At 37.6% G+C, this 26674-nt stretch overlaps 1 protein-coding gene and 1 long non-coding RNA gene across 2 annotated transcripts in view; both read left to right on the top strand.

The window, feature by feature from the left end:
* PPP3R1 (protein phosphatase 3 regulatory subunit B, alpha) overlaps positions 1–26674 on the top strand; it is a 42103-nt gene that overhangs the window by 1625 nt on the left and 13804 nt on the right. Inside the window, exon 2 of the mRNA XM_014964587.1 lies at positions 23339–23378. Within this exon, the coding sequence (XP_014820073.1) occupies positions 23339–23378 (40 nt within the window). The remainder of the gene's footprint in view (positions 1–23338; positions 23379–26674) is intronic.
* Positions 17263–21746, top strand: LOC106901694. The gene is made up of 4 exons (XR_001414365.1): positions 17263–18288; positions 19338–21018; positions 21124–21148; positions 21586–21746. It is a non-coding gene; the product is annotated as an uncharacterized LOC106901694 (long non-coding RNA).

Consider the following 26674-nt stretch of genomic DNA (forward strand, 5'->3'; position numbering starts at 1 on the left):
AGCCCGGGATTTTGGTAGCGATGTCTTGGTGTGTGTGTGTGGGGGTGTTGTTTTGCAATCTCAAATGGGGTTCCCCCCCTCACCCCTTTCTCTCCCCCCCCGCCCTTGGTGCAGCAGCGTTTTTTTCGGTTCATGTGCAGACCGGAAAGCTATAATGCACGTAGCCCATGGCAGGGAGGCAGGCTAGATAATGTATACTTTAATTGGCCGGGGTTTAGAAAGCTGACACTTCAAATATGATAGGCATGTGGGGTTTGAGACTGCAGGAGGAAGGTATGCGGTATGTCCAGGTGCGTGTGTTTGAGTCGCTCTGTTTTTTAAATCATGACGGTTTAAATTTCCCTTTTGCTGCCGTAAAAGCAGCCCAGAGATACAGTATGGAGTCCTGTAGTATTTTACGTCGACACTAGGGGTGTCTCCTGCTTTTCGCCGCTGCCAAGAAATCAACGCCCTTTTTTAATAAACATTTATTTTAGCCTAAATTATCCAGTGCCCTGGCTGCAGGAAGACTCTGGCAGTATTTTGGTTTTACAGCTGGAGAAATATAAGTGGTTTAAACTTTTTCGTTCTTAACCCTTTTAGAACAAGGCTAGCTGTTTTATCACATTTCACATTAGATCTCACAAGGCCTGGGAGCCAAAAATGGGTTTCCTTTTGTTTTTAAGCTGGGGGTTGCAGTCTTTTCTTTTAAAAAATAAAGTTTTAGTGGAAACTGATGTGCCGTGGTCAGGCTGTCTTTACATGTACGCTTCAACGTCTGTTAGATGTGCATTTGGAGAAACATTTTGAAATGTATAAAGGTTTGGTTTCAGTTGCAGGCTAAACCAATGTGCTCACTGAATGCCTTCACACAGGCTTGGGGTTTACTTAAAGACTGTAAGAAAAGAAGGTTCATATTTTGAGAATAAAGGTATTGATGAAGTCGAGACTTAAAAAGAAAAAGGCTATGATTCGAAATTACACCGTGGTTGCAATATTGCTAATTGCTGTGAGTATTTAGATGGACAGTGATGATCTTCCACACAATAGTTGTGCCCTTACTGCCATTACTTGGGTCTTCTGTGAAAATTTGTTCTCAAAGACTTGCCTGATGAGATATTCTTCTAACATGCATAAAAGGAAAGAAAATGTTACTTAACCATGATGCCTGTGTATGTGTCAATGACCTGTAATGAACCTTTCACGTATGATTAACTTTGGTTATTTTTTCCTCCATTCTGTTGTAACTAAAGCTGTCCAAGCATCTTTTGATGGTATAATCATGTTGATTATTACTTTGTGACCTCTTGATCAGTATTTGTGGATGATCAATAGCAATGTAGAAATGCAGATGCTGGGAAAAAAGGTATGCTGAATATTATCTCTTACCAGTAAAGGTGCTCGTTTGCTCACGTAAGCAGTAAAAGCATCAGTAGAGTTTTCACTGTAGCTGTATCAGTATGCTGGTTCTGATGACACCTTGTAGTCTGAAAACAAAGCTAAAATTAAATAGCTGATAAACATTTAAAAAAGTTGCCATTCTTCTTACTGTTGTTAGTTACCCTGTGGATATTTTCACTGAAAGAGTTCACTCTTAATGAAGAGGTAGAGAAGACCTTGTTTCAGCCTTTATTAGAATAGTGCAATTCTTCTTCATTTGGAGTACTGGTTTTTTTGTGTTCTTTAGGACCAGAGACCTGACAGTTACAGTGAAGAAAGAGGTGAATGTATTGCTGTGTTCATAGTAGGTAGCTTAAGATAAAACATAAACATCTAGTGAGTCAAAGAATGTAGTTCTGGATACTTTGATATAGCCAGTTCTAAAATAATCTGTCAGGCAGAGCATAAGATGATGAGTCCATTACATAATGCTGGAAGTAATGTTGATATGCTATTTCTGTCCGAGTTGACTTAGCAAGTTTTTCCTATGAGTAGTATTTTCTAGGAAAAGGTAAATAGCACAGATAGATGCTGTTAAACAATCTTTGTTTTGGATAGATAAATTCTGTTTTCTTGGGATGGTCAGCGTTCTGGTTTGTGTCCAGCTCTTCAGCTTTATAGTTGTAGGTCAGAAGACACAGAATTCTACAGGAGTCACCCACACCATGTTATGTAGTGCACTCATCTTCTTAGCTAGACTCTGTTTGGTTGTTTTGACTCACTTTGCTTCAGTAGCAGTGCTGCTGGTGCATTTTCTCCAGCTGAAGCTGATCTAATGGTGTTTCTAAATTACAGAAGCTGAGAACCACCAAACCATTTTTTGCAATAAAACAAAAAAGCCCCAGAAGACCATCTTCAATCGTTGTTTACTATTTAGCAGGGAGGGTATTAAATAAGTTTTCTTAGCTTAAGAAAAAACTAGTTATTCCATTACCAAATCATAATTTCACTGCTAAACATTACAAATTGAGTTTTGTAATAGGTGGCAGGAACTGAGGGGCACTGGCATGGTTTGTCATAGGTCTTACAGCCTGTTGGTGGTCTTCTGCCACAGGTGCAGTAACTGATCTAGGATTCAAACCGTGAAGCTTGTGTGTAGGTGTTGAGAAGTATTGGGTAGGCTTATTTAAGCCAGTTTGTTTAATAAAAGAATTATTTTGGAAGTCATTTTCAGGCATATAGTTTAGAGGCCAATTTGAATATGCAAGTTTGCCAGACTCTGTGATCTACAAAGGAAGACAGATCCTAATGAGGGAAGAGGAAAGAGACTTTTTAAAAAAGTAAAGATATTTTTTCACTATTTCTGTGATAGCATTCCGTCTTCATGTGGTTAAACTATTGATTTAACAATAGGGGGGAATGAACATTGAGTAGTTTAAGGAGGAATGGTTTGTGGTGGGCATGCCTCAGGAACTTCAGAATATTCATCCTCTAAGGCATCTGACAGCACTAAAAGGGAAGCTTTCAGGTAGTGAGATTAATAACATGTAAATTGTGTTGTGTTTTTTTTTATTCACATCTCAAAGGAAATGGGGCTATCTTCTGTCAATCAGTGCCAGAAAAGGAGGTTTCAGTAATTCTGGTATTTCTGGGGAAACAAATGAGGCAGAAATGCACATTTTTGGTGCCAAACCGTTTCTTGGTCTGCTTCTGCCTCCTCATTTCCCTTCTTTTTGTCCCTTTCAGAAAGACATACAAAAAGCTGTTCAGGTGTAGCCAGGCTACTATAAGAAAAAAAATTATCAATTTTGGTTAATGGAATGCATACTTTCAAGGAGAACTGAATCTAGCAGTGAAGATCTTACAGCTGAGTGTTGCATCAGTGCTTACCTGGCAGTGTTGCAGAAGAATAGCTTTCTTTAATTGTCTGTGTGCTTAATAGTGTTATCCTGCTGTAATTCATAAATTACACTTGCTTAAGATTTTTCAACATTGCTTTGATTTCCCTGCTAGTAAAATAATTCTTTTGCTTTCCCTCAGCCTTTTTACTGCCCATTTTTAGCTAAGTTTTGTTAAAGAAAATTATATCCTCTCCTAAAACGTTGTAAGTCTGAATGGTAGTTGAGCATGAAATTATATGAAATGGTGACCAAAAATCGTGTTCATATGAAAAACTTTTTTGTAATTTGAGCTAATATATGACTTCTTGACAGCAATTTGCTCTTGGTGTCCTTGCCCCTCCTCTTTCCTCCCCTCTGCTCTGCCTGCTCCCGGTAGTATCATTTGTGAATTTCTAATTGGGAGAAAAATTGCCCTGTGCTGCTCTTTGTTGATTAGCAGCCAGTTCATTTAGTGACACATTTCCCTGTTCTCCATCTTTTCCTTCTTCTGGCCTATATGTTTTTCTCTTCTCTGAAGCTTGTTTGTTCCTGTGGGTCCCCTGCAGAAAGACCCCAGGGGCAAAGGGGGCTGGCTGTTCCCACGCTTCCTACATACTAGTTCTTTGCCGAAATCATCAGCAGAAATAGGGAAGGTGCTACTGTGTGATGTCCTTGTCATGATCAAACTCCTCTGCTTCTGGAGGAGCAAGCACTGCAAGGATGGGGGAGTAAAGATTGAAATGATGGGGAAGGAATGATGAGAGGCATGGATCTACATCAAAAGAGAGGAGTGAAAAGTGCTTGTGCTTAAAGGTTACGCAGTTGGAACCTTCTGAGCAGGATATTGTAAGAAAATAAGTATCTTGTTTTACTTTCATGCCCCTGTTAATTAAAACAGAAAAAAGTTGGAACTCCTGGAAACTGCAAGGATTTTATTGGCTGTACTGATTATATAAATTACTTAAACATGTTCTTTCTTTCTGAAAGACCGTAAGAGTGTGTCTTGCTGTGTTCTTGTGAAGCTGATAAATACTGTCCTTGTTCTACAAATGAAAAAGGTTGAGGGCATGGTGGGGTAATAACTTATCCAAGGCGCTCTTTATAGTTTAGACGTTAACATTAGGATGTGATGTGGGAAATGGATAATATGGTTGTAGCTCTGATAAGAAATATGTCTAAACCAAATTAACTGCTACGAATTTTGAGGTCTTGAGGCTGATGAATTATTGGAGTTAGAATGCAGCCACTAAAAATGTGAGGTACACTGTCCATTTGGCTTAAAGCATGTGATGGTGTGCAGTGATTGAAAGCTTGGTCATATGCTATCTTCTTTCAACATTTCCGTAGCATTGTCTTGGGCACTTAAAGTGACTTCTTCTAAAGATTAGACCTGGAAATGGGCCCTCCACAGCCCATAAAAGCTATTCAGTTTCTTAGATGTCAGTGGCCTAAAGTAATCTTGACACCAGCAGTTTGAGAGAGATCTGCTGCAAAGATTGCCTTAGTGTGCTGAATGGAGTGGGACGCACTTGGATATGGACCAATGTGTTTTAATCTGGAATAGATAGGCTTTCAGTATACCAGTTCAAGTATTCTGGGAATATTTTCACTGCTTTCGCCCTGGATCAATGCTCAGGCAGCTCAAATGACTTGAAATTCATGGTTTCATAATGATTTTTAGTACAAGACCAGAAGCAGTACATTCTACTTGACATATGAGGTTGCTGGATTATTTTGGTCACTGTTTGAAATACTGTATTTCTTTAGTAATATTGAATATCAACATAAGTTTAACCAGGGGTAAACTTAAACTATGGCTTATCTTCCTATTCAGATCTGTTCTATATCATTGGAATGGCAAAAGTTTGTGGAGAGTTGGGTGTTTTTTTTTTAAAGTTTCAGGTGTGTTTAAGAATAAAACCCACATCTTTCAAGTGAAGTGATTCTTGGAGTGACAGTTCTTTTAAATAGGAAAATTTAATCTTGACATTTTATGTGGCTTTCTAAATGTGTAACTTGAAAATTTTAATTTGGTAACTATGTTTTATTAGGCCTTTTTCATGTAGAGAAAGACCATTAAAATGTTTTATGTTGCTTTTAGATTGTACCTAGCACAACCACAGCTTTAACTGCTTGGGAAAACTATGGAGATGATGCAAACCAGGCTGGAGACTGTATCTGTCTTGCTTTTAACTTGACAGTGAGTCGGCCCTGCTATTGATGCTCTGTTCTGCAAATAAGGAAGAATCCCTAGCCATATAAATAATCGTCTTTTGCTGTGTTAAAGAAGTCTCAGAAACCCTTTAAATGTTTTGGATGAAAGGACAGCATTGTTTGTGAACCACCAATAAAAATCTTGGTTTCCAATCCTTAAGCAGGTTGTGCCCATTTAATAGACTCGGGTGGATATTTGTGAAGTCTGTTCTTGATGGATGATTCTAAGCAAACTGTTAGGGCAAAGAACCAGAACTCCCCCAATAAGCTGATACTCTGCCTATTTCGAAAACCTTATGCAGGCAGCTTGAAGTTCACAAACACTTTCTATCACCTAGGTTAGGTAAAGTAGGAATTAAAGAAATTTAATGAGACATTTGTTAGTTAAAGAACTTTAGTCAGAGTTTGGGAGGGGCAGGAGGAGGAGGGATGGTGTAACAGATAGGAAGCCAAGGTTTATATCTTTCTGGGAAGAAACCCAGCTACTGGAAAAGTGGATTCAGCTGTGATTCTAACAAGAATACAACTGTAGCATCATCCTGAAATGCCATGGAACTTCTTTTCTTCTTCTGGTATATTTGTGACAAATAGGGGGGCTTTTTACCATTTATTTTAAGCAGCTGGAAACTTTGTCAAGGAAGACCTCAGGTACAGTACTCCTCTCTTTTTCTACCCGTTCTCCATTGTAGCCCTGTGAGTAGCTCCTCTATGTATGTTTAATCAGGTGTTTGGGGTTTTTTGTAATAGGTAGTAAATGACAAAACAACTGCTGTTTCACTGCTGACTCTGCAGGTTCTGAATAGCATCACTGAAGTTGAAAGAAGTCACTTGAATTCCCTCTGCTCAACGATACTGTGGCTGGCAGAGAGGACTTTAAAAGGCGTTTTTCTGAAACAAATACTACAGATACAACTTTATACCCAAGCTTATGAAGGAGAATTTCTCGCGTACTTCTCGTGCGTAATGCCTGAACTGCTTTCTCAGTCTTGTGTGTATAATGATGTCCCCTTGGGGAAGTTTAATTTGGTATTGAGCCACTGCTTAACAGGCTTAGCACCTTGGTGTCTGAGCAGTCATTCCTCAGTTTTTTTGATAACACTGAAGGAACACTTCGCAGATTTCACAGATAAAAGCCATGTAGAAAAAAATAATAAATAGGAGAATGTCTAAACAACAATAACAAAAAATGCTGTATGAATAAATACTCTTGATTTTTCTATTTAAGTGGATTATCTTAGCATTCTTAATCGCTGTCCTTCATAGGGGCATCCAATAAAATAACTGTTCCCTACTTAAACTTTTTTCAGGGATTTTTATAAAAATTGTGTTAGTTTTTCTGAAGTATTTAATTCAAAACACTAAGTTTTGTTATTTTATTAATAAGATTAAAGCATTTGCATTGGGTACTCCTGGTGTCAGTTTTTTATTTCAGTGCATTGGAAAATCAGATTAGTGACAAATGTAACTTATAAAATATGACAGGTTAGTAAGTTTGAATCTCATGTGGTCTTGAATGTTAGAGTGCCACTGTAGTGTTGGTGCAGCTGAGTTTGCCAGAGTTCAGTTCTGAAAAACTCTTTTGAGAGGCTTTGAAAAAATGAACAGTGAGCTAGAAGGTAGCCAAATTTCCTTTTTGAGTGAGAAAACAAAAAGTCTCATGTGTAAAAGGAACTAAAATTGATGGGAAGTAGAAGATACGGTGATTTAAAATTATGGCATTGTATGTCATGATATATAATTAATGTAATGCTCTGTAGTAGGGAGCAGAGCACCTAAAGATTGCAGAAAATTAGGAGGAGTTGGTTTGAGTGAGAGAGTGGGTGGTTTTTAGCAATGGTTTTACCTTGGCTGCTTTCTCAGAGGTATCGTTCAGCATCTGTGTAGTGTCATTTAATGTTTTGTCAAGTCAACCCATGTTACCCAGCATCTTAAAGAGTAGTTAAACTGCTTATTTTAAAATGAGAAGTGTCTTTGATTTGCAGTTCAAATTACAGACTGGTGGACAAATGTATACAAATAATATGCTGCCTTTAAGGGTCACAAGCAGTAAATTTTTGGAAGTATGGCCTATGAGGAGGTAAGATGAGAAGTAGCGGAGAGATGGTAGGGAGCCTATGGCTCTGTGAGCAAATCATATATGTGGGCATAGTTGTGTCAGGTAGTCTTTGAGGAATGGATGTGGTTATTGGTACTTGGACTAGGAAGACTAGATTTTTGATTGTGTGCCTCCAGAGAAACTGGTAATTATTACTGGAAGTCACTGGGCCTCTGGAGGTGTCTATTTGCCTTATTTTGGGACCTGTGCACTCTGTAAATACCAATAATTTTTCTAATGCCGCTTTGTGTGTACATTTAGAACTTAAGAAAAATTACAGCTCTTCAGGACAGCTGTTTTTAATTTTATTGCTAGCTAAAGCTTTAAATAAGCTTTGATTTCTGACAGGATGAAGGAATCTTTTCTTTTGCAAGTGCTATGGATCTTTACCAAAAATAATAGTAACATCTATAAGTAAGATTTTTGGATAATTCTTCAAACATTTGGCATATGATTGTTTATAAGCTACTGGAACTGGGTTGGAATTCTAACGTAATCTTCTGAATACCCATTTATTAATTTGTAGCAAAAGTGGTAGATGACTGTATTTGCTACTGCATGTTAGATATTTACATTCCTGTACATAAATATAAAAACCAAATCCGTTCCTGCCCTGAAGAACTTAACCTAAAATATTCTATCATTTTAATTGCTTTTGAATATTACTTCATATAAACAACTCCTGAATGAACATGACCTCGGCGTTATGATTAAAACAAAGTCAGATAATATACTGTGACACAGGTCATGTAAAGAAAACTGTTTCAAGATTTTGGGATATTCCATAGCAGTGAAGACCTTAATTGAAAGCACTGAGGCGTTTGTGTTTGATTATGTTTCTTTTTGATTTCCTTTGATCTGGAGCTTTTTCAGAAAATAAATTCCTAATTTGCTGGAAATTGGAGGTATTCACTTAACAGGTATTCCAGCTTAATGTTTTGTAAAATTCTTGATATTTTAATTGTAATGGGTTTGATCCCACTGTGTTGGATCACAGTGTTGGTAGGGCCTGTTTTCAAATCATATGACTCATCTTTATTCTTTACTGAATTCTTCATGAGTCCTTGAGTGGCATAAACTAAACCAGAGCTTGTTAAAATGTCTTAGTTTAATAGCTGACAGCTGTAAGTTCTGATGAAGTTATTTTCCTTTTGAAAAAGAAAAAAGAACTAAGTATTAAGATTAGTGTTAGCTATTAGAGACGGTTAAAATCCTGGAATAAAGTCTCTATTTTGCAGGTTCTGTATCTATGCAACAACTCCCCGTCAGCATAGTCTGCTTCTTCCTCTGATTTGCACATCTTGCCCATTGCTACATATTTGCCTCCTTGACTGATTTCTATTCTTGTGAGTTTGTGAAATCAGATCCAATTTTTGACCTTTTTTTCCTGTTTTCAGATACATGTCCTTTACACAATTCCTTGCAGTGTTCTTCAGCCTCTTTTATGATAGATCTTGAATTACATTTTATCAGTTTTGTACTTCCCTTTGTGATCTTTGTTGCTATACCTGTTTCTTTTTTATATTTTATTGTTGGCCAGCTGTAAGACACATCTTTTTTTCAAACTCAGATTTCCTTTTTTCTCACTAAGTGGTATTAAACTGTTTATAAGTTCCTTAAATGGGAAGAAGGGCTGATGACAGCATCTACTTATGCAACCTATTCCTGTGCTCTTGTATCGTTACATTGAGTCCTGTACATTGACCTGGGTGACTTTCCTGAAACTTTTAAGTCCTTGTAGCGTAGCCTGTGTGAATTGATATTCTCTGAACTGATACTTCCCCGCTCAAGGATATTCAACTCTTAAACTGTTAGTAGAGCGTTGCGTGCAGTAGAGTTGCATCAGCTTTCTTTTTCTTCCAGGCCTTCTTGTATCTATTTAAAGATACCTGCTCCCAAAGCATTAACCTTTGCCGTTCACTCATTCATGAATACCCTGTTAAAATCTAAAATTTAGGATAATCCATTGGTAGAGAAAGATGCACTGGTCACATTGTTCTTGAGTATTTACAACCTTTCTGTGAATAGGGAATTATATTCAACTGTAGTATAGTCTTTTACAGTAAGTAGTACAATACTGTCACCTGATGCAGTATGATCTGTTATCTTCATTTCCAGAATGTATTTTTGCTATTTTCTTTTTCCTCAACAAAAACCTCTTGCAGCAGTACAGACAATCTGCTCTAAAACCCCCTGAAAAAACAAAGCCTTCCAATCTTACTTTCTGATCCTGATCTCCTTGCACAAGTCAGTGAACAGTTTGTGGTGGGGGAACTTTAACAGATACGTTGGGAACAAACACATTAATTTGTATGTTTGTCGGTTGCTGTTGGAGCATAACATGTTCCATTTCATCTCCAGCTGGGTTCTCATCTTTCATGTGTGCCTCAGCCCAACACATATGCGGGATCCGGCTGATCAGTCACGCGCAGGACCGTAGCCATTTCTTGCAGAAGTTGGAGGGGGAGGTTTGTTTTCTCTACTGGGGGTTCCGTGGCCACTGTAGCTCCTTCTCTACTTCTGGAAAACCTTCTGCAAGAAGTATTATTACTCCTTTCTAATGCTCATGGCACTGCTGAGGAGTAGGAGTGTGAAACTGGTCTAGTGATTACCAGTTTTCTTCCTGCCTGTAGAGTTAGGGCTTACAGTTCTGTATCTGATCTTGGTACAAGCACAATCGGGAAGTTCAGAAACTTCAAAAGGCTGGGCTGCCCTTAGATTTTTTTTGTATTTGGAGTGTCACAAATTGTATTTTGAAGAGGTAGAGTGTTTGATTCCACAGCTGTTCATAATGCTTGCCTTTAGCTTTTTGAAAATTACTCCAAAACTAAGTTTAAATTTGCAAGTAACAAGTACTGTAACTTTCAGTGACAGTAATTTACACAACATACTAAAGCATGTTTGAAAAACAATGCAGAGAAAAGAAAGCCTACCTTTCACATCCCTCATCAATCCTCTGGCAAAAGTGCTTGACTCTGTGGAAGCATTATAGAGAATATAACTAATTTTTTGGCTGTTTCTGTTATATTTTTGCAGGGAGGTATCGAACTGCCAATTAACTTGGCAGAGTTTTCACTGGGATTGTTCTAGAGAGCTGTTTGCTGAAGCTTCCTAGTTCTTTTTGGTTTTATAGTACCTGGAAGTACTGAGAATTAAATTGGTGTAATTGAAAGCAGCCTCATGAGAGTATATCTATATATATAGCAAATGATATTTCAATATGGCTTTTGGTCAAGTTAATATCTTCTTGTGAAGTAGCTGTTCCTATTTCTATGTAGGTCAGCCAGTGATTAATTCTCTGTTTTAATGGACCACTGTTTAATGCTGTGTGTTGGAGTGGAAGTTTTGAACATTGTCTGGTTTCTGGGAAGGTACTTTGTACAAAAACTGTTGTATCTCCAAATTGTTACAGAGAAAGGGAGAAGCCGAAAGAGCTTTAACTGCCTGCTAAATATTTGACCTGTAAAACTGGGTATTTTGACTCTTTTGGGGTAGTTTTGTTTTTCTTCACTGGACAGACTTTAAGATGCTAAATAATTGTTTAAGTATGATCTGTTCTAATTACTGGTGGAGATCTGTGACTTTGTAATCCCTCCAGGTTCTCAGTGATGCTTGCATACTTTGGCTTAATGTTTTGAATGACGTTTTGCTTCCTTTGCTCTGTATGTTTCTTTATTTTTCCGAATCTGAAGTTGTTCTTTCACACAAGCATGACACAATTTACTGCTTGCAGTAGTTTGGATTTTCTATGTTCTTATTCACCAATGAATGGAAAAAATTCCTTCTTATTAATGAAATAATTATGTCAGAGAAGATCATAAATGCCTGATAACCAATTTATATCCATCAATGTCCTGAAGAACAAGATCAACATGATACACTTTGTTTTTTGTTTCCCTTTGGCATCCCATTAATTGTAAGTTGATGTAATTTCTTTGTTATTAAGATGTTGACCCTTAATTGATAATCCCATGACACTTTAGTCACTTGTTATAATCTTCAGTCATGTTATATGCTTTCACCCATGCTGTTTATTGTAAGCTTTTGCACTGTGTACTGAGAAAAAAAATTGCCTTCTTTGAAATGCTCTCTAAAACTCTTCAGCTCCACTTCTGTTACGCATAAAGATTTATGTATTTTTTAAAAAATTGTCATTGATATGTCTGTTGCTTTGCAGTCTTCTCTGTATCTTCTACCTTGTTTTGTACTTGGATTACAAATTTCCTGGTTGGACAGCATGGTCTTGTTTTCCTTTTCACTAGCACGTTCTTTGTCAGTGTAGCAGCACAGCCATGGGGTGGATGGATTTGGAAACTATTGCAATTATCTTTAAAGTTGGGAAAGAAGTCTGCTGTCGTCCCTTTAGCTAAGGGAATTGAATAAACTTCAGTAAAGAGGCTTGCGTGGTAAACCTAGTAAGAGGTTTTGTAGGTGAAGCCATTATGTTAACAAATACATTACTGTCTTGCAAATTTTTGGTGAGAAGCAATGGAGGACCAATCTGTCTCACCTCAAAGACTTTTTAATGTAAACTCTTAATTGCATCAGAACTTCAGAACTTTGATTTGGTGGTGACAGAACTTTATTGTTCCCCCACTGAAGTTTGTGTTGCTTCAGAATCTTTCTGGGAAACTCCTTTCCTTGGCTTTTGAAGAGTTCATTATTCATTTATGCACTTAAAATTACAGGGTTCTTAGAATTTTCAAGAGTGATGCAAGCTTTAGAAATGCCAGCTCTACAGTGATTGCATAAGTGGACTGGATTGTTGCCTCTCAAGAGTAGTGGCAGGGAACGGCCAAATCAAAATTGTCTAATAGCACACAGGGAATCGTACCTTAACTCATGAAGTTAACACTTTTATTTCCCTGTGACTCTTTCTCTCAAGTTGTATTTGCAGGTTGCGATGCTTATGGAAGTTTTTGCAATGAGAGATCTTGTTATTTTGTATGAGAGTTTGTAGTTTCTCATACATAGGGTGTTTTACTTCAAATAATGAGATTTATTTGGTAGTGTTGAAAATGTGACACAATCTTTTCTCTGCCTCATCTTGTTTTAAAAACTGTTTGTCTGTAACACTGTTAACAGAAAGCTTTAATATTCACACATTAGAGATGCAGCAATGGAGTTACATTAAGTTTAAAGCAATCCAGTTATCCTTTAGGTTTTTATTGTCTACATAGAACTTGTGTTAGATAACTTCTGGGGATTGACGTGTATGTAGTGAGTGTGTGTATCGGTGTGCTCTGACTTGGTGGCCCCTTTTCTTTTCCAAATTCAGGAAATGGACTTTGCAGTAGAGCTGTCTCCCATCTATGATCGTGTTTTCTTCTTAAACAGTTTTACAAACTGCCTTCTTTGGCGTTTCTACTAGGTCTTTATGTCTCAATGTGTCTTAGGTGACTTTTTTTTTTTTCTTGAGGACACTTTTCAGTTTATCTGCAGATGAGTAAATAGTGTTGTGTGTATGTATATGTAGATATGCGATTAAACCAAGTACTTTATCCTGTCTTCAAGGTCATGCAAGTTTAGATTTTTGTTGAAAGCTCTGCAGTTGTGACCGAGTTCAGATAGGAAAAGCTATGGCATTTATGTATATGAATATAAGTCATATAATCCCTGCTGTAACTGGACAGACTTTACAGATTGCTTGCTGGTCCTAAACACTTTGCATTCAATTTTTTATTCTATTTGACTAGATATATTTTATTTCTGTCTTTCCTTTTAATATTAGTAAAGCAAAAGGGCATATTAAAGATAAAGGCTGAACCCTCTTAAAATTAGTCTTGATTCCTTTAGTTTTCCTGTCTGGTAGAGCCTTTGGCAGCAGTAGCTATCTCTAATTTCAGGTTCCCTTCTTGCTTCATTGGTATAGGGCTTCCCTGTGATATCCTAGAATAGCTACTTGACTGTGATGGCCTTAAGCCATTAATATCTCATTTTGGAGGAGACCCGTGGACAGTGGAGGATTTAAATAAAGCATAGCAGAAGTGACTGGCCAACTGCCAGCCAGAGGACAAGTGGCTTCCCTTAAAATGACTGACAGAGCTTGAACGGAGCCAGGACTGGATTAGACGGTGACTAAGGAGTAAACTACAGGCTTTTCCGAAGGCTTGTGTAGTCTTCTTGCTTCCCACGTCCTGGGAGGGGATGTGATAGGACCTGGTGTACATCCAAGAGGGAAGAATCTTCTAAAGAATCATCGCTACTTTTGTGAACAAATTGAATAAATGTATCCAAAATCAGGTTTCTGTAGTATAACTTTTTCTTTTTTAAAGGAGGCGGAGGGAATTATAACACTTACTCGCTGTACTTGCAAAGAACAACAATGCCAGAATGGTGTAACAGCTTTAACCTGGCTTGATCTCTACTGTAATCCAAATCCGGCAATCCCCTTTGCCTTGCTTCATTATCTCTGATGTCTACAATTTAAATACCATGTTCAAGAATTAGGTATTAATCTTTTTTTGAGTTCCTCCAATACTGAAGGTCACGGTGTGTTTTCTTTAGAGGCAGGATTAGCAAGTTTAGGCTACTTTGGGGATAACACATGTAAAACTTGAAATCTTCTCCTTCCAAAGGTAAGTTAAAACTAGCTGTGGCTTTTCTTTCCAGTGCTGCCCTTTTTAAACTACAAAATGCTTGTAGCCTTCCTTAATGTTTGCTGTTGATTAGAATTGAGGTAAGATATGGAGTTGAAATATTAACAGCAGCTGTAAGGTATAACCTGTCCCTTATATCTTTGTGTCATTTACCTTTGAGTTAAGATTATACATAAAATCTGCACACTGGTAGAAGTTCAGTGGTTTATCAGAATCCTAGTAAACTTTCCAAGCAGTGCAGCTGAAAGTTTTGGGCAAAGGATTATCATGGCTTCAAGGGACGATGACTACACTTGTCGGCAGGTGTAGGAGAGAGCACAGTTCATGCTGTAGTCCCAGGATGGAGACCATAACTAAAGATGAAGGTGGAATGGAAGAGTATGTTGGCAGGTTTATCTTCTTGGCCTTAAACAGGCAGGTGGAATTGTAACAGAGATGCTGAGGAGTTGTGGCTGGATCATGCTAGGTAGTTTTATCATCTTGAAAATAGTGGCTGCCAGAAAATGGAAAATGCCTCTACCTCATGAAAGGAAACCATAAATTGATTGGACAACAATGTGCTAACTAAATAAGATATATATTTTTTTTTAATCCCAAATGAGACTCGTCTATTTTCTCTAGATCTTTCGGATTATTTTTTAAAGAGAGAAGATTATTAGTCCTAAACCAACTAACTCTTCGGTTGTTATATTACCTGGGCCATTAAAACATGCTTCTCAGTTTTTTCAACTCTTGTAGAAGCAACATTCAGATAATACTTGTGTATGTGAATAAAAAAAGGTAGAGAACACGTTAACAATCTCTTGGTAAATTTGGAGTTGAAAAATGTGTACGCTTTTGCATTAAGCTGCAAGAATTAGGTGTTAGCAATTTTCAGTTTCTCTCGTTTATTTCTTTGTGAGACATGTTTGGTTTAGTGTCTTCAACATGAGAAGATTCAAGTATTGAGTTGTAGCTGAGTCAGAGAAGTTAAAGATCATCAGAGAAATCCCTAAATAAAATAAATTCTTGTACTAGAATAAATAGCATTCCTGTAATTTTTTTTCCTCATGCTTTATGGGTTTTTCCAATGACCAACAGTCATGGTTGGGAAAGCAAATGTGTCCCAAAACCACTTGGAATAACTTAAAAGCAAGTTCAAGTATAGGTTGTTTGTTTGTTGGTTTTTTTTTAATATATGGGGTGCTTCCTAGAACTTGGTGGATGTTGAATCCATTTCTTATCTCTGTATACCTAGGGAAATCTTAACAGCTCTTAGGAAGCACTAGATGAGTACCAAGATTTAAAGTCGGTATATAAATTTCATAGTGTATTTTTGTAGATACATCTTGTGTTCAAGGGTCCAGGAGAAAATAAGTATAATATGCACTGTGTTTCTGGTTCGTTAAAGAATCAAAGAAACAAAGGGTAGATACTCTTCCATAAGAATGGTATTTATTCATTTGCTAACATGACTTCCCAAGTTTTATTTGGTAAAGACCATATTATCTGTTTCTTTCATGACTGGCGCCGTTCTATATATTCAGTATACGATAGCAATTCTAGAGTTTTGTTAAGAATAAAAATTATCAATTTTAATGGGAAGTTTTACTGAAAGAAGAGCAGGAGAGCACAACTCTGAAGTACCAACTAAATATCCAAGTCTTTTACTCACACTTGTGGTTTGTGCTGCTTACCTCATATCATTACTGCTGCTGCTTTGTTTTTCTTCCTTGCCTTTTCTTTCCTTCTTGTTCTTCTGTAATCCCTTGCTTTTCTGGGTACCCTCTAAGAATTCCTTTCCCATTTGTAACCTGTTTAATTCCTTCTATAGCACATGTGGACAACTGAATGTTAACACCAAAGGGTAACAAAGGTGCCCAGATTTAACAATCTGAATGCCAGAGGAGGAATGAGATGGTTTCCAGCTTTCAGATCACTGTATTGGACTTTTGGCCAGACAAGATGATGACTGTGAAATATGTTGCAGGACTCTTCCACAGCTTTGGTTACAAAATTGAGTTGGGGCATAATCAGAGCAGAGGTTATGAAAATTGTGTAATTGTGAAGGTTCAATAAATTGTCGTCTTAGTTGGATTCAGCTTGGAAGTCTTGCATCTTAAACTGCTGTCGTACAATTTTAGCTTCAGGATTAGAGGGGCAAGGAATTAGGCTGCCCCTCAGAAGAGTGAATGGATTTATTGATGGCCTAGAAAAATAAGGTAAGATTGGGAGGTGTGGTACAGCATACTGCTAGAACATATTTAATTTTGGAACTTACTGAACGTGAGGCAGGTGTCAGGCATTTTAAAGCATTTCTTTAATTCCCTCTGTGGGTCATGATGTTAGAAATTAGGTTGAGAATTTGGGGTCAACAGTGAAATTGTCACTGTTCTTAAGTTGCTTGAACTTCTGCATGTCTTCTTATTTAATGCCCTCTAATTTCTTGGCTTTGCTTAATTCTTTTGCATCACAATGTCTGACTCAACATTAGTATTATCATTAGGACCTCAGAGATAGATTTATTTTCTTAGTACTTGAAAAGAAGTCTTGTACTTGAGAGCTGCTAATTCCAAGGAGCTGGTATTTGAGGGAGTTTGCACTGTGTGCCTGGAATACTTTTATGCAAAGCAACTACTAAGTACTTGCTTTGTTGTTTTAAATGTTAATTTCTAAATTTTGGCAGTCAGTTTGCACTATTATCATCTCTTAATTTAAAGAATCATAGAATCATTTAGGTTGGAAGAGACCCTTGGGATCATCGAGTCCAACCATCTACCCTACTCTACAAAGTTCTCCCCTACACCATATCCCCCAACACCACATCTAAACGACTCTTAAACACATTCAGGAATGGGGGACTCAACCACCTCCCTGGGCAGCCTGTTCCAGTGTCTGACCACTCTTCCTGTGAAAAATTCTTTCCTAATGTTCAGTCTAAACCTACCCTGTTGGAGCTTGAAGCCGTTCCCTCTCGTTCTGCCATAATTACCTGCGAGAAGAGACCAGCACCAACCTCTCTACAGTGTCCTTTCAAGTAGTTGTAGAGGGTGATGAGGTCTCCCCTCAGCCTCCTCTTCCTCAGTCCCAGCTCCTTCAACCGCTCTTCATAAAATTGATGCTCCAGGCCCTTCACCAGCTTCATTGCCCTCCTCTGCACTCGCTCCAGCACCTCCATATCTCTCTTGTATTGAGGTTGAGTAACTGTGTTGTGATATTTCAGTTTTAAGTGAATTTCTTTTAGTGGCTGCAATTAAAAGCCTAAAAGATAACTTAATTACTCTGTCAAGCAGAAATGCCAAATTCCCTAGCAATCCTATCTGTGTCGTCTCCTTTACATGTTTCTGTTTGTAGTGTAGAAATTAGATATTTCTGTTAAATATACTGGAAGATAATCAGGAACGTGTTTTTTCTTGATTCATGAGCTCCTCTCAGGCTAAGATACAACTTCTGTGTTGAGTAGTTTGTTTGAGGAGGGTGTTTTGTTTTCTTCTAACCAGATTTAACAACAAAAAAAAGCAAGTAGATTAACACTTGTTTCTGAACGGAGTAGATGAAGGTGTTTTTCTTGCTCCTTTTTTCCAGTCAAAACCTTATTCCTGTTTGTCTTGTTTTAAGCCATATTTGTTGTGGTGTCTACAGAAGCTTTGGGTATGTCTTTCATCTGTGCTCTGTTAACTTCTTTTAGCCTCTAATTGCGCCAGTAAGTCACATATGAAATGTACAAATTACAGTAGGTGAGATCTTGTATATTTTTGTGACCAGCATTTAATTGAGAAATTCAAATGTTAAAGTGGCTTAAAGCTTCCTGGGCTTTGTCTGAAATTCATTTTAACAAATATTTAAACCACTGTGGATGTGTCTATATGGCGTATTCTTTTCATGCAAAAGTTTTTGGAGCCTTGATAACAAATAGCATCCTCTTTAGTTTGCCAGCTTGGCTGGTGGTTGTTGGTGAAGAAATCAGTGCCAACCTGTGGCAGCCAAACTAACTAGTAACTTCTTTAACAGTGATAATTAAAAAAAACCCCACCAAAACAAACCTAAACTTCTCTTCACCAAGCTGGTATTTCTTCATTATTAAAACTTTATGAAAATGGCCATACGTGGAAAATAAGCTTGAAGGAGGACAAGGAGGAAGAACAAGAATGCTCTGCAACAGGTAATTTTCATTAATTGTTCATTTTGGTGGTATGGAGTAGAATGAGAAAAGATAGAGAAGCATTTTGTGTGTTTGTGAAGGAGGAAGGGTCTTTTGAGTAGACTCTTCTTAAGTACTGCCTGCCAGCCTCTGCCAGCTTCTCTCTTAGCACTCCCAGTCTTTTTTACTTGTAGTAGTGGATGATGGAAAACAGCTTTTTGTGTAACTTGAGAATTGAATTTGATTATCTTGATAATCCCTATTTCTGACCCCCAGCAGACACGATTAACAGTTTCCCTTGCACAAAACAGTTTGCTTCTGGTGATAACAAAGATATTTAGTAATTGGTGCAGGAGCAAATTGAGGAAGCAGAACATGTAGCGTGTCGACAACACCCCATGATGGGCCCACGCATCCAAAACAGATGCAGAAACACTAGTGATGTTCCGTTTCTGTGGGGAGCTTTGGCACAAAGGTGTAACTGTGGTGTCAAGGCAGTTTACACGTATAAGGCCACCTAGAACAAACATGACCTTATTACACATTTTTCTATATTGCTGCAGAAATTGTAGTAAATCTCAGATTTACTCCTGTACATGTACTAAAGAGATCTTAGGAGACTGCTCTTGCCACTCGTTGAATTAATTCTTTGTCTGCATGCGGAAACAAATCAAAAGCTTTGAAACAATCTAACTTTTAAACCGTTCCAGGATTTCATTTGTATTTGTAGTCCCTCACGCACCACCTTCTGAGGACTAAATTTGGGATAAGTCCTAAGCTAACATCGTGGGTGGCTGGCATTTAAACACTTTTTCTGCTTTTATAAAAGCAGTAAACTAATTGAAGGCTGACACTAAGTCTCTGAACTATCCACAAAAAGATGTACATCATGCAGAAAAGTAAAACAGAGCTAGAAAGTGTGTTCTGCTCATATATGCTGAAGAACTATTTTGCAGTCTGATGTCTTAATGCATACAAGCTGTTTTGTGTAAACAACTTCAGCTAAGAATTTAGATTCTGCTGCTAATTTAGCTAATTGCAAATTTCCCTTTTTTATTTTCTATCCACAGCTCTTCGTGTCTTTTGCTAAGAGGAAACTTGTCAAGATAATTGCTCTTAACTATCCTACCTTGGAGGATCCTGTGTAAAGCTGATCTTAAGAAGAGAGAACGATTTGTATTTGAAGTAACTGCCAAAGAAAGAGGAATCAAGAAACACATTTTAATGGAAAAATCTACAGGAGAAAAAAAGACTAAAGTCTTTTTACTTTAGGTTACCCTTAATCAGTAAAAAGGCACAGCTGCTGAAAGGAGAGAAAAGGAGAATAATAAGTAGAGAATAAAATTGCAAAGAACATTTTTATTCTTAAGGGGGCAAACTACATGTCATATGATCTTCTGAAATACTTTGGTGACATGTTTTGACCCCTCTCTAGTAAACTGATATTTTTGCAGTATTCAGAATTTGGTCAGCCTTCTGTTAGTAGACTCTGGACTGTTCCTTGATCTGTAATTGTTTCTGTCTATAAGTCATGATTTTGCTGCTGTTTAACCAGAAATTAGCTTGTATGGATCTAACAGCATCCAAAACAAATTTTAGGAATATTCTAAATGGATGAGGTTATTCAGAATATTGGTTGTTGTCCAGCCACTGAAGTTCTGGGTTTAGGTCTGGAGAGAGAAGAGCTGAACTCCAGCAGTACAGCAGTGATGCCCAGATGCCACCGAAGAAAGCAGGTTTTGCAGGAGGCGTAGGTGCCAAGTGACTGCGGTGTGGAGTGTTGGTGCTGCGTTTCTCCAACAAACCACGTGTCACTTGTTTCTAAATGTGCTGATATGGTGTCTATGAGAGGATATTTTCACTTCATGTGAGGTATGCTAAATATATATCTGGCAGGAAATACTAATATTATAATGAGTTTTTTAAGTTGGCAATCTTAAGAGTTGTATAAGAACCTTGTTACTCTACACATTTCATCAGAGGTGAAATGACGTGCTGTTTGGAGATTTTACAGTGACTTGTGTCTTTATAAATGAATATCAATACCTTAAAACTATAAAATAAAAATATATATAAATGCAGTGTTACTTTGCTGTATAAGGCTTATGATGACCTTTTGCAGTAGCTGTCAAATTTTCTGCTAGTGGAAAGTGATATTTTCCAGCGTTCTTTAGAGTGCTACCCAGTCCTGGTGTTAAACTTTGGTAATTCTTTGCATTAAAACTATACAGATGAAAATGTGTACCTGATTTATTATTTTTTTTCTTAAAGGTGTTCATTTGATACTTTATGAAATTTCACAGCTGTGCTTCCCTCCCAGCTGTTTTTCATAACACGTTAATGTGGATGTAGCTCTAGACATTCTGTCTTATTCCCTACCTATTCTTAAACTAAGCAAGAAAATACCCAACCTGCTTAGCACTTGAGTTTCAGGGCTTATATTCTATCTCTTACACATACTGATGGTATGTGGGGACATTTTTGTACTGCTGTCCAGAATGTGAAGAAAAATGCCTGACCTCAAGACCGTATCATTAACCTTCATCTCTGAGGATCAGGTCTTTGGTAGAGAAGAACGCCTTTGTGTTTGTCCAGGTCATGGCTGTGCAAACAGGAATCTTGGAATGAGTAGCTTGGACATTTATTTGTACCAAAAAGAGAAGAAAAAAAAAAAAGGATTAAAATCTTTGAAAAACCTAAGAGACTTTTGGAATCTCCTGTGAAGATGAACGTTCAGCATGTCAGTAGCAGGTAACTACTTTTTTAAAATGCCTTGTTTAAATATTATGTAGCTGATCTTGAATAATTGTGTAATTTTTACGTTGTCGTTTACTAGATTTTTCTCATTTTTTGTAGTTTTCCAAGTTCCCGTCCTGGATAGGTAAGTATTCTTAACATTTCTTTTTTAGCAGTAACTGTTTCACAGAAAAACTAAGCTGAAGTTTATTCAGTTTTTTTCTCTGCTCTCCAAATATTATTTTTTTTTAGGCTGCTTCCCGTAGATAGCTTGATTATGGCTTAGCATGTGCATCTAGATGCATAGTAAGACTCCTTATAAACATTACACTTACTCAGTTCATGAACTGAAAAAAGTTAATCCCCTTTTTTTAAGTTTTCCTCTCTATTTTCAGAAGCATTTTATGCTTCTTTAGGCAGATTGATTTTGGTAGCTTGTACTGGAAATTTAACTTTCTCCCAACACCTGAACAAGGATGTAAATGCGCAGAACAGTCTTCTAATGTAATTATGATGGTATATTTGTGTGTGCATCTGCTTAAGTGCGCTGGTTTTAATTCAACTTTCTCCTTTGATTTGCAGCCTTCCAGTCTGGTGTTTTTCTTGCCTCTTCATGACCTCGTATCTTGAGCAGCCTAGCTGGATCCCCTGGTTCCTGTTTCCTCTTGTTTCAAAATTCTGCTTTCCCCCATTTTAAACCCCCCACCTTTTTATATTCATGTAAATATACGAAGCTTTCACTACCTGTTTTGGTCTTCGCTGTTTTTTTCTGAGACTTTGATTGGGTTCCGTCCGATATTTTCCATGTGGTGCTGTGCTCCTGGGTTCCCTGCCATAGCGGAGTAAGTTTCCCCTGAGGTTTTCAGGATTTCTGTTCTGCCACTTTGTCTTGCTGTAAGTAGACATTGGGGAAGACGTGAAAGCCGTATCTTTTGCTGCTCTGCTTATAAAACAAGTATCTTAACTTTTTTAAAGAAGTAAGAGAGCTTGTGGATTCTGGGGGTTAAGCAAAGTGAATGTGTTCCAGAGGTAAAAAATAAAACCCACACACACACACCCCCCTCCCACCAACAACACATCTCCTCTCAGACATGTTTAGATTCATGAGATGTTTGTTCTGCCCCTTTCTGTCCATATTAGGAAGCATAATCGTGTGCTTCCAGGCTAAATGGAGTTCTTCTGGTTTTCACTGGTGCTTTTTTTGTTTGTTTACTTTTTTTTTTATTCTGTCAAGTAATCTCTGTATTTCTGTTGAATTTGTATAATTCTGATTAGTCTTTCTGTGCAAGTACTCAGCTATGGAATTCCTCACGCTCCACACCATAAGAGAAACACTGCTGAATAGAACGTGTCTTAGATTCATCTTAAATATGTTTCGTTTGGTATAAAACACTCCCTTAAAAAGAATTTTTTGAAAATGCTTGGTTATGAATCTCTTCAGTTACCTGGTCACTCCTTTGCTGGCTCGTTGTGAAAAAATATTAAGCATGTGTGTATTGGGATCTTCTCTGGCTCAAAATGAAGCATTGGGGAAAAAAATACCAACTTATAATTTTAGTGTCTTTTGGCGTTCACGTTGCACTAGTTGTGGATTTCAGTCTGTGCAGGTTCAAAGTGACTGTGTGCTCAAAGTTAATTTTTCTTGCTATGGCTGTTGCAGTGCAGCCAGGATTTAAAATCTTAGTTTAACTTTCCATTCAGCTACAAAACAAGAACATACTAACATAGTGCTTTACAAAAGTATTTAAATGTAAAGCTGTTACATCGGAATTTGGTGTCTCGTCAACCACTTTTTTTGCATCCCTCTTCCTGTGTGAGACCTTTTTTGGGGGTGAGTGGGCAGGTGGCTCTGGGGAGAAAACGCGCTCTGATTTTCTTAGGCTAATTGTATAAGGTTTGTCGTGGTAATTCATAAGGGCATGTCTGTTTCTGTGTGTAAAATAAAATGGTAAGAAGATAATGTGAAGTCTTGAAAATTGAATACTGTTTTGACTTGAAAAGTAGCATTTGCACCATTTGTAAGTAGTGAGGTTGGGTTTTGGAGTTTAGAATGTGGGACTGAAGTTCTTATTGTGTGGACTGCTGGTATGTTCGTGGGAATTCTCATCAGGGGAAACCTATCAATGTTGTTTTTATTTATTTGTATGTTGTGGTGACATAGACCTGTCAAAATAAAACATGGCCCGTGGTTGTTTGGTTTAATATATGTACATAATTTTTTCTTAATAACCCTGTAACTTGTATTGCCCGAGATCTTCACAGTGCTGAAACTTAATATAGTTCCTCTAAGCTAATTTGGGAATAATTGTAACTTTGTTCTGTTTTTGTGTTTCAGGGAAATGAGGCAAGCTACCCGTTGGAAATGTGCTCGCACTGTAAGTTTCTAAATTCCTACATGATATTGTTAGAGAGGCTAATCTGAGTTGTATGAGTTGTACAACTTCTATGTATGTGTTTATTGCTTGAAAAATTGTGCGGTGTATATAGTAACCAAAAGAGTGAAATTAAAAGGTAAAAGGGCTACCTTTGGAAAAAATATTTTTGATTTTACAATCTATCTTTAAAAAAAATCACATATAAAGATTTTTTTTTTTTCAATTTTTCTATTACAGTATGAAACAAACTTATGCTAGTTAAGATGTGTGTACAGTGAAGCCTTAGAACTGGTAGTTCAACTGGTGGGGCTTTTACAGCGGTGGCAGTGTCTCTGAGATGCGGAGCAGCGTGTGGTGCAGCCTGTGCTGTGTTAGGAGTTGAAGTACGTTGCCTGAGCTGCCTTTGCACCCTCAGAGGAAAGAGAGGTTGAGGCTGAAAAGGCATTTTTTTTTTTCCTGTGTATTCTTGCAACCAGGCATTTAGGTGAGAAGCCACTTGGTGTTACTCGCTTTTGGCCACGCGAGCATAAAATTCATTGCTCCATCTCACGGGGTTAGTCTAACCTGTGAAAATACCAAAGTATTTCTTGCCTGAAGCTGACCAAAGAAGAGATTGTCTTGTGAAGCATCCCTGTGGTGTTACACTAAAAGTACTTATTTTTAACTATTTTTTCACTTGAATATTTTTCTTCACTGCTAAGTCATGCGTAGACCTGGGTATGTACATATGGACTGCTTGATAAAATTCTTCATCTTCAGTGAATCAGACCTTGTTTTAAACAGGATAATAAATTCAAGACAGGGACTGTCTTCTAGATTGCTTTCACAGTGCTGGTCGTAGCTGAATTCCAGCTCGCCTAAGTCAAAGCAGTAACATACAATAAATAATCATGGCAGAATCTTTTTCTAAATGTTTTCCATTTTCCAGAAAAATGAAGCCTTAGCTAGTAATTTGCAAGTCCTCTATGTCTAATGCACATGTCCAAATGAGTTATAATGTGAGTCATCAGTTTGTAAACACTTGAGAATCTTACCCACGGCACTGCTATGCTTTTATGCTTTCAGTGTATATTTTGTTAAATATGGATATGTGGGTGGAAGTTTTGTATTTGCTGAACACTTCAGTAGTCTTTTCCTGAATCATGCATATCAATCTTAGGCTATGCTCCATTGGTCAGGTTTTCCTTAGGGATAAACTGACTTCTGAAGATTGCTTCATTTTTTTTAAGTAGATATGTCTCTGCCAGAGTGTATTGCTGTCCTTAACTGGATTCTAGGACAGGTGATATTCATCGGTAGCAACTGCCAACATAAAGGTGTATTACTGAGCTTGTTTGCCCCCTTTTATTGCAGAGAAAGAGAAGATTTCTGCATTATATTCTGTGGTTAAACTCTATGTTGAGGATATCATCCTGTACGTCTGAGGTTTTGCATGATTAAAGCTTTGAAGCTTTGATGGTCCTTCTCCCAGTAGAGAGAGAGTCAGCTGCTTCTTTGGGGGCAACGTAACTACACACTATATTACATGCAGTAATTACAGACATCCCTTTGCTTGATTGTGCCTAATCACTGGAATGATTCCATTGTGTTTAAAGATTCTGGATGCTTGAATATCCTGAAAGTGGGGTTTTTTGGGGGCACAGATGCGTACAGTAGCACATCTGTGAATAAGTCCACTAAGACGATACACATCTTGTTCTTCAACTGTTAAATATTTGTGCAGCTTCCAAGCCGTTACCACTGACAGGACGAAAGCTTTGCAGGGCAACACCAGCCAGTGTTCTTGAAAACCATTTGGTAAGGATTTTGAATGGTTAGACTTCTGGGAGAGTGTCAGAGTGCCAGCCCGGTGGCATTGGGTTGTTACCTCTGCCTGGCACTGCAGTCGCTATTTTGGTGCGTCGTTTTATAAGAATAATTTTGTTTTGAAGTTAGCAGTTACAGGAAGCAAGTTCAAGATACTGTGCGGAGGACGCACACCATTAAATAGTCAAGAATGTTCTGAATACCCTTCATTTTATAACATCGGTTCTTTTCAGTGAGTGAATTAGTGTTGTTAGAAAACCATATTCTTCTAAGGAATCCTTCTCAGCTGTGCTGTGTCTGAGAAATTACTGAAAATCTAGTGCTGTTTTACACGGTGAAGATTTGATGCCAGCCAAGCTATGGCAAATCATCCATAAGAAAATTTTATCATGGCAACAAGCTGTGAAGAAAACGATCTTATAGTATAGTAAACCATATTTGATAATATAGTAGAAAATAGTTTATAGCATCTTATAATATAAGCAGTAGTTTGTAGTATGTTTTGGTTTTAGGAGAAAGGAGACGAGTACCTCTTTTCTAAGTTGGGCCATTGTAATTGACACATCTGAAGTCATGCAAAGGATTAGGCCAGCTGCGCGTAAGCGTATACAAGACAAGTGGCTGAATGTGTTCTCAAGGGCGTCATCTTTTTGAAATTGGATCTCCAAGACTGAAATGGCTGTCTTGGTTGCTACTCTGAAACATTATATTCCTGAATCAGACCAGACTGTAGATAGAGGTGAGAGCTTTTGCTGAAGGTCTGTTTTATTTTGAGATCTCTGCAATCCATTCTTATGGGAGGAAAAAAATTTTTTTTTTTTAACCTGGGAGCACTTTAAAATAAATTTCAGAACATGTTTTATTTGCAAAAATCTGTTTTTCTGATACCTTAGCAATATTCTTGTTTATAATGGTCTCATATTTGAGAAATACATGGAAACTAGGTTCTCTGTGACCACACTCTGGTCTGGTTTTTGTTAGTTATAACTTTGAGCCAGTATTTTAACAGTATCCAAAAAGCCAACCTTTTAGATACAGGTTTAAACATTTAGGTAAACACTTTGATTTCACCTCTTTGCTGAGAGACGTACAGCTTTTCTAAGGTTTGTGTGCTTTCACTGAATTTCACTGAATTTTTAGAGTTGGAAGGGACCATAGAGACCATCTTGTCCAACTCTCCTGCTGAAGCAGGATTGCTTGAAGCTTTGGAGGTGCCTGCGTTGTGCACTCTGCAGCAATGGATACACAGCACTTCTGAATACATAAGCAATTAGCCTCCTAGCACATCACTGAATGTAGTGGATGTCCAAGAGATCTATGTATTTTTAAGGCATTCTTTAGTTTTGACTGCTGTATTAATAGGAAGCTAGCCATGTACCTTTATGTTGACTAGAAAAAATACCATTAAAAATGCTTCTGAAATTATTTTTTTTTAACATTGAGCACACTTCAATCCAGAGATCTGCTTTTAATGAAGCTTTTTTGAGTTG

The sequence above is a fragment of the Calidris pugnax genome, unplaced genomic scaffold, assembly GCF_001431845.1.
Source record: "Calidris pugnax isolate Ruff unplaced genomic scaffold, ASM143184v1 scaffold219, whole genome shotgun sequence".
Classification (NCBI taxonomy): domain Eukaryota; kingdom Metazoa; phylum Chordata; class Aves; order Charadriiformes; family Scolopacidae; genus Calidris; species Calidris pugnax.